The following is a 9,275-nucleotide window of genomic DNA, read 5'->3' as shown; positions in this document are numbered from 1 at the left end:
TTTTAACAACATGAAAAAGACTATTCAAACATGACATTAAAATATAAATATAAAAAAATTACAGACATTTCTTGGGGGTGCTGGGCAGGTGCTATGGCTATTATAGGGGGAGCTACAGCACCACCTAGCTCCTCCCTGGCGCCGCCACTGATGGAGGAAGCCATTCTATTGCGGCTGCTTCTGCCATATGCCCCAGGAGCCTCTGAAAAAGTTTCAGTGGGACCTTTTCTCATTTCTGTATAGCACCGACTGGACACGTTCCTGCTGAGAAACGTGTTGGACCAAGTCCATCTCCATACCGAAAAAAGAGATCCTCAGCCCGTGGGCTAGTTTACTCTTTTCCCAGTTGACCTGAAGACCCAACTGGCTGTGGAGCACTCAAAGGGTAAGACTTTGTACTGACTTCGAACTCTCGAACACAAAGACAAAGGCATAGCCTGCATTGCGGAGGGATAGATATCTGAAGGACGTGTCCAGAAGGACCAGGGAGGTGCATGAGAAGGCATTTGACCGGGTCCTCGAACTGCACCCAGCTGCCGGCTGGCAACACAAGAGGGGGCTGAGGGGTGCAAGGCTTCAGAGGGTTGCACACCGCCAGGCTGGCCCTCTTGGGACCCAGGAACGGAGGAATTTGCTCTTTTGACAATTCGGGTACCGCTGGACTCCGGGGATTCAGCGGCGGAACGGCAACCATCTGAAGAGCTTGTTCCCCCCTCCCTGGGTGGCCTGTCTCAGGGACGCTTGGTCTGACGATTGCCACCTGGTCTGGCAGTGCCCGAGATGGGCTGGGTGGCCTGCCTGTGGCTGGCTCCATGTTGAGGCCTGGTTGGAGGCTGCTGCGGTGGCCTAGTGTGAGTGGAGGCGGCGGCAGTGGGAGGATCTGCCACTGGTGGCGGGGTGGAGGCAGCAGCGGGCCGCCAGGGCAGGATGTGCCGGATGGCATCCGTCTGCACCTGGGCGGCAGAGAACTGTTGGGCGCAGTTCTCTACCATGTCACCGAACAGCCCAACCTGTGAAATAGGTGAGTCCAGGAACCGAACCTTGTCCGCATCCCCCATATCGACCAGGTTGAGCCAGAGATGGTGCTCCGAGACCACTAAGGTGGACATCGCCAGACCGATCACGCAAGCTGCAACGGCCGTACCACAGAGGGCAAGGTCAGTTGCGGTGCGGAGCTCACCTATGAGCGAACGCTCTGGGCTACCCTCGTGCATGTCCATGAGTGCCTTGGCCTGGTTCCAGACCGCTCCACAAGAAGGATTGCCTCGCAACCCTTCACCGCTCCTCCATCAAGGGTAGTGAGGGGGGAGGAGCTACTCAGGCAGTTTCTGGCAGAGAAAGGTGCCATCCACGACCTGGAAAGCTTTCCATTTTGGAGAATAGCAAGAGGTAGGCTCATGCTGTTAAGTTTACTGCACGTGTTAAGTGTATTATTTACATTGCAATACCCATAAATGGTAAGATGCATGTAAATTGTTGTGTCCAACATTGTTGAAATTTACAACTGTAACTTAGGCTACTTCGGTTTCTTTGCGGGGACACCGCCTTCACCTGCCATGTCTATCGGCTCGCTTTCGGGTTAAACTTTCCGCGACTGCCCAACTGGGTTATAGGTTGCCAGGTTGAGGTGACAAACGGGTTGAAATTGTATATGGTGTGTGGATTGTGTGAATATAATGCATTTAATACAAGATCTTTCAACTGGTCAACATAGACAAACATATTGGTCCGATTATTCATAAAGGAGTTTGGGCCATGCAAATTACGGGAGTTTCCCAGGAGAAATAACAAACCGGGAGGGGTCCGGGAGATAGGGCTAAAAAATGGGAGAATTCTGGGAAAAACTGGTTGACAGGTATGGTGGAATGAAATCTTGAAAAAGAAGCAAACGTACCCGTGTTGCTATTTCAGGAAATTAAAAAACTCTCACCAGTGCCGGAGCACACAGGGTCGTGGCAACACTGACAGGGATGGTGCAGCCTGTACCCGTGATGCACTCACTTTCTTCGCTCTCAACTGGCCGTCAGACAAACAAACACAAAAAGGAATGCTGTTAAAACAGCAATTGAGAGCTCAGAAGGCTCGCGACCACCACTGCACTCGTGCTGTAGAACCACAAGGAGAGACTTCAAGAAGAAGCACCGACACACTCGCTCGTTGAATGAATCAACACTCTTCAGAGACACCGTCATGAAGACCGATCGGCTCCGAAGCGAAAGACAAGTGGTGTGTGCATCCACTTCCGTATTTATAACCGCGCTGCGGGGCGGAGCGTTGATGCAAAGCTCGCACGCCAATGTGTGCATTGGCTTGTTTTATCAATACTCGAAGATGACAGGCTCCCTAAGCGTGATTAATAATCACGGCCCGGTTTCCCGATAACGCTCACTCTTAGCGCGCTAAGAGAGCTCGAAAGATATATCTTACCAAAGGTGTTTATGTTCCTAAGTGTGTTCCCCGAACCATACCTTAGGAAGCTGCTTAAGATATACCTTCTTACGTGCGACGTTACCCGGCGCTGTCCGTGGCGATGGTGCTGAATTGTTTGATATCGATGGCTCGACAATCAATTATTCTCTCGTGCAGGGGCTGTTTATGTGAGAAAGCGGTGATCTTTATAAATGAAGCACTTCAGAAATAGTTGAAATTGCAATTTATTATGATTATTGGATATTATAAAAAATAATCCAAACTATAATAGCCTATAATAGCCTAGCCTACATATTTTAAAATTGTAACATATATTGCTGCCACAATAACCTTTTCAAAAATGTACGTGCCTTCTTCTCTTTCCCATTTTTGTTCGCTGAGGTGGAGCTGCGATGAAATATTGTTCTTGTAAATACTTTCCAGCATTTCAGTAATAAAAGTTTACATCTTGCGTACGGTGCTCGGCAGTGATCAAAAAGGATTTAAACCGTGAATTTTGAATCTCTTGTAAACTCAGAGATGTGGATTCAGACGGCAATTAAATTACCACACGACCTGTTTGACAAAAAACAGAAGGTACTAATTTGGCCAGGGATTTTTACGCGGGTTGGGTGAGAAAAACACTGATATTATGGATTCGGACGGCACTAAAATCACCGATTTACCCCTGTAAATGTTTAAAATACCAGACGAGCCCATGAGAAACAATATTAGCGTCCGAATAGGACTTAACTGACAGTAGCCTATGCTTTCACTGGCCTTTAAAAGAGCGTTTTAATTAAATTAATAATATTGTATAATAATATAATTAAAAATCTAACAACAATCAGTGTAATGACAATTTTATTCTTTGCATGAAAACACTTGAATTAGCCTAATTTAATACTGTCTGGGTGTATTAAAACTTCAGAATTATATTCATATAGACCTGCAACAGTGATAAGGTAAAGCTAAGAGTGGTCCAGACCAACCTTACGAAAGTGTGACTTACAAAAGATATACTTAGCGTACGAACGTTTCGGGAACCGTCCCATAAGGTTAAGAGAGAGGTTAAGGAATAGGTTAAGAACTACTTAGAGATAAGAACGCTTTGGGAAACCGGGCCCACGTTAATAGGAGTCTAAAAAAGTAACTCTCAATAAAATTGAGAATTAAATTAAATTAAAAAGCAATTCATTCTCACTGTTTGTGAGTGTCATGAAGTAATCATAAAGTGCCACACACACACACACACACACACACACACACACACTAAATTGTGTCAGTATGTGTCATAATGAAACATAATTTCTATTAAAACGGCAAGATGAAATAAAAATTTTAAACAGCAATGTTATAGCTAAAACATACACCAGACACTATATTTTTGTCTTTTATTTATTAACAAATTCCTTTTGGGACAGCACTGTATTTTTGATATTTTGTGAGCTCACATTTAATCTTTATAATCTAAATTTGAAAACGCACAAAGATTTTTTTTACTCAGCTCAAGTACACAATAGTATTACTTTCAGCAATTGTTGTAGGCTAGTATTCCTTAAACAAGTGGTCCACCATGTGGACAAGGTGATGCTATTGCATTTACCAAAACAAGGCATATGAATTTCAGGTCTGCATAATGGAAGTTGTTATATTTAAATAAGTACAGTATCTCATATTCTGTGAGAGTAAATGTAATTGATATGTAAAAAAAAAAGAAAAAAAAGCCATTAACTGAATCTCAAATATACCAGCGATTAAGCTATAAACAGGTAATATTAGAAAGATATTTGGAATTGTTTACTTTATTTTGTGCTGTCAGTAAGAACTAAGAGCTGAGATAGGCTGCTAAATTTTAAAGCTTAATCTAAAGTAAAGAGCCTTCAATCCTAAAATAAGAACACATTTGCTAAGGAAATAAATAAAGTTTGGGTCTGATTTAAAAGTTCAACATTGTGGAACAAAAGAACAACCCAACCCAACCCAAAGATAACACTAGATGGTGAAAAATCACCATTAAATCAGGACATTTGTTTGGCAAGATTTTTGAAATATGGGGGATTTTTACATGACGCAACAAATTAGAAATAATTGTGCATCAATAGTATTCATTATTTACTCTATACTTTTTCTACTCAGTATAAAAAATTGTTTTATGTCATTAAAATGATCACACATGACACTGTAGCCTATAGTGAAACGAGTGTCAGTATAAAATGAACAGGTAAAGCTATGAATTAACCAGCTTTTAGGCAACAGCCTTTACTACATTTACATGTGTGCACAAGTGAGAACATATTTAGATAACCCTAACCCTAACGTTTTTGTGGATGAAATTAAATGAGCTTGCAGTGGGTTCAAATGTCTAAGACCACATTGGCATTTTCTGAACACATTAGGATTTTACCAACTTTAAACCTGAAAAAGTGTTATCCAGAACGCGAACTGCACTGTACAAAGGTCAGATGTTCTTGAAGTGAAACACATGATACTTGGAATATTCTCAAATCGTTTAGCGCCCATGCCAGCTTGAGCCCTGCTGTCAAGGACACACACTAAACACTAGAAAATTGTGAAAATCTAATTTTCCCTCAGATCGTTATGATGATAATATAATCTATAATGAAAAACACTGTAGTATATTTAAAAAGAATGAACATTAGAGGTTGCTCCACTAGTAGGATCAGACCTTTGTATCTTACTGTATAAAATCTGAAAGTAGACAAAACATTGTACAATAGTATTTGCTTTTAATCATATCTTTGGTTGTCTATAGCTTTACATATAATTTAACACATAATGTACATAAAGATCATGAAATTGCAAATATTTTAGGTACTTTTAGTATTGAAGTATAATAACAGATTGTTGATGCACATAATCTCTGGGTTATTTTAACAGTACATTTTCTGATCTCTTTGGTTCTAACACCATATATTACTGGATGCAAAAGTGGTGGCAAAAGTGTTATTTGGACTGATATAAAGACATTCATCTCACTAGATATAAGCACAGTAAATCTGTTATATATAACAGAAAAAACCGTGGCAATTGAAAAGTTTATGAAGATTATCAAATGAGGAAGGCATGTTCCAAGTGCCTTGTTTTGACCATTTTTTGACACTTTTAAACTAACAGAAAGTATTTTAACATAAGACAGCAATATAAGACATGTAGGGATCACAGATAAACACACTATTATTAGTAAACCATACACATTGCTTAAAAAGCCAAGACTACTCATACTACATGATATGTTAATGATTGAAAGGTTATCACAAAATAGCTTATTAAGAGTACGGCTGCATAAGGGAATTCTTGATGTCAAATATATTTGACCAGCTATTGAGAAAACAGGAACTAAGTTGCTTAACATAAGCAAAATTTTAATTTTAATGGGATTCATGATAATATGGTACTGTAATGGCTTACAAATGGATACATACCTATCATAGGCCATTACTGTCAAAGTAGAATAAGTGCAAGCACCATAAATACTAAGCAAATAGACTTGGAGAAGACACCCCTCATACGAACTAGTGTGCCAATCAGTTAGGAGATTTGAAAGAACTTTTGGCCAAACAGCACTGCTTCCGAGTAGTCCACTGCACATCAGGTTGAACAAAAATAAATACATTGGCTTATGGAGACTTGATTCTAAGTAGATAACAAGCATTATAAATATGTTTGCAAAGGTTGCAACTGTGTAAACTAGGAAAATAAAAATAGTCAATACATATTTCCTTGGACCCAGCGATTCATATGATGAAAATACCAGATCCAAACCAGTAGATTTGTTCATCCTTCAGGCTGGAAAAGCAAACGATAAAACATGAAAACACAGTCTCATTTGATTACTTATTATACATTATATTATTATAATTAAAAGTAAATGGTTGTTACATAAACTTTAAATATATCTCTGCAGGACCTGCAAATATAATACCTGACAAAAATTCCTGTTGTACCTTATTGTTAATACAGACCAGGCTCTGTGTGCACTGCTAAACATTGTGTCTGGGCTCAGTTCAAGGAGTGTTGTTTTATAAAATGCTTCTGTTGCTTGGCTGGAGATGAGGTCAACAGATTTCGCAGAGATTTCTTTAGGGAGCAAATTCCTATCCATGTATCTTGAACATTTTATTCTTGGCTTGCCTGATGACGGTCATGAGACCGAAACGTTGCTAATAAAATTTTGATACTCAATTGCAAGTGCTGATAGTGTGCGGGAGTTCCTTGTTTTTGTAGATTTTTTGACCTACTCTTTTTTTCCCATGCACATATCACCTGCAGCTGTGCGATGGTGCTTGCTAATTGATTGTTTCTTGGCTTGGAGAAATGGGGAAATGAAGAACCTTAAAAATATCTTCACTTTACAGAGCATGCTTGCTAATGGTCACTCAATAAACATCAGCTATAGAGGGTATGGAGATGAAACTATGTATGATGTACAGAGAGGGTACATCTTACATACAAAGGGTACATCATACATACAAAGTTACGTCTGAAAAGAGAGGGAAAAGGAAATGGAAGAAAAAAGGAAGAGTTGTGTAGTAGTTTCTCACACAGGCCACCGCAATGTAGCAGTAAGTGGCATCAAATTAATATTGTTAGTTTTGGTCATACATCACTTAAGGTCAGTGTGAGGGTGTTTCCCAAGGGCAATCAAGGAAGATTGTTAAATAAGAATTATGTAAACTGGAGGGAATTTATCAGCTGAACAATCTGAAGGATTTGTGAGATGACAGTAACTTACATAGCCTGTTTCTCCATCATCAACACAAGGAAAACACATGTAATAAAAATAATTGTATCAACAAATAAGAACAAATACTAAATGAGTAAGGAAGTATGAAATTGATGTATTAATGGTTGGAAAAAGTTGGATGTTAGTATGACAGAGTTATGCTGTCTACTTTCATTGTGAAACCGTCCAATGCTGTGGCGAAACATCAGAGGCGGGTGACGTCACGAACCAGGAAAATATAAAGCATGGCCAAAACAAACAGCACTATCTTCGTAGAAGTCTGAATTAAGTCGTTGACAAGCACGTAGGTGTCATGACGCACTGGAAAAAGGAAGCAAATGCAGGCGATCTCAAGAATGTATGTTTATTAAACACTTAAACACAGAAGTTCAGACTCAGGCAGATGGTGAGGGTCAGACGGCTGAAGCAGGGTGGCGCAGGGACTAGATGGTCGCGATGAATCCGGCGGTGAAACGGCGTGAAGGTGAAGACAGGATCCAGACACGAAGAACACACAGCACAGGACTCCAGGAAGAAACCAACTCACGGGAAACAGGAAACACAGCACAAACATCGACCAACGATCTGACAATGAGAGAAGAATTCAGTGGGTCTTTAAAGGAACTGGAGATGAGTGGCAGCTGGCGCCGAGCTGATTACAGATGAGATGATTGACTGATAATTGATCCCGTGACACCCACACACACACGCACATGGCACACAGACAACAATAACAAATGCACGAGACAAGCAGGAAGCGTCCTCATGAACCGTGACAGTACCACCCCTCCTAGGGACGCCTCCTGGCGTCCCCAGACTCCCTTACCTGTCGATGGAATTCATCAATAAGGGAGTGATCTAGTATGTCTCTCGCAGGAACCCAACTTCTCGCCTCCGGACCGTAACCTTCCCAGTCCACCAAATACTGGAATCCTCGTCCCCTCCGCCTGGTGTCCAGAATACGGTTAACCGAATACGTCGGTTCCCCATCTACAAGACGTGGCGGTGGGGGAAACGGTACAGGCGGGTTAATTGCTGATCGAAACACAGGCTTAATTTTGGAGACATGGAACACGGGGTGTATCCTCCTGTACGCTGGAGGAAGGTTGAGGCGGACTGCCACCGGACTAATAATCTTGGTGACAGTGAACGGGCCAATGAATTTGGGTGCTAACTTATTCGAGACGGAACGGAGAGGAATGTTCTTAGTAGAAAGCCACACTTTTTGACCGACGACGTAAACGGGAGGCTTAGACCGGTGGCGATCGGCGTTAGCCTTAGTGCGCGCCCCCACCTGGAGTAGAGTCTCACGGGCTCTAGTCCAGGTGCGGTGGCACCTCTGGACAAAAGCGTGTGCGGAGGGAACCGCGACTTCGGATTCCAGACTGGGAAAAACAGGTGGCTGGTATCCTACACTACCTTCAAACGGAGAAAGGCCCGTGGATGACACTGGTAACGTATTGTGGGCGTACTCCACCATAGACAGTTGTTGACACCAGGAAGTCGGATTCTTGGAAACCAAACACCGTAACATTCTCTCTAAATCCTGGTTGGCTCTCTCGGTCTGGCCATTGCTCTGAGGGTGAAACCCAGAGGACAGACTAACAGTCGCGCCCAGTAATTTACAGAACTCTTGCCAGAATTTGGACACAAACTGGGGAACCCTGTCAGAGACCACGTCAATCGGAAGGCCATGTAAACGAAAGACGTGGTCTATGACGGCAACCGCTGTCTCCTTGGCTGACGGCAATTTGGGCAAGGGAATGAAATGAGCCGCCTTCGAGAACCGGTCCACCACGGTCAAAACAACCGTGTTGCCCTGGGAGGGCGGGAGGGCGGTAATAAAATCTAGAGCAATGTGGGACCAGGGTCTCGAAGGGACTCGCAGCGGTTGGAGTAACCCATCTGGCGCGCGATTGGAAGTCTTACCAGTGGCACATACCGAGCAAGCCAATACAAAATCGTGAATGTCGCGGGCCATCCGTGGCCACCAGAATCGCTGCTTAACCAAAAACTTCATGCGATTGATTCCTGGGTGACAGGCTATGTTGGAACAATGACCCCACTGAATAACCTCAGACCGTAGTTCCTCCGGCACGAATAAACGGTTCGGTGTGCA

General features: G+C 42.5%; 1 protein-coding gene across 1 annotated transcript; it reads right to left on the bottom strand.

The window, feature by feature from the left end:
- Nucleotides 1-731: 731 nt before the first annotated feature.
- On the bottom strand, nt 732-6,085 carry LOC311090415 (olfactory receptor 2K2-like; the record flags this gene model as incomplete). Its single annotated transcript, XM_084125669.1, has 3 exons — nt 732-1,232; nt 1,931-2,016; nt 5,314-6,085. 3 exons carry the CDS (start codon nt 6,083-6,085, stop codon nt 732-734), a joined length of 1,359 nt encoding a protein of 452 aa, XP_083981795.1.
- Between the last annotated feature and the right edge of the window lie 3,190 nt (nt 6,086-9,275).

Source organism: Abramis brama (genome assembly GCF_963993115.1).
Source record: "Abramis brama genome assembly, chromosome: 10".
Classification (NCBI taxonomy): domain Eukaryota; kingdom Metazoa; phylum Chordata; class Actinopteri; order Cypriniformes; family Leuciscidae; genus Abramis; species Abramis brama.
This window is presented reverse-complemented; position numbering and strand designations above follow the sequence as displayed.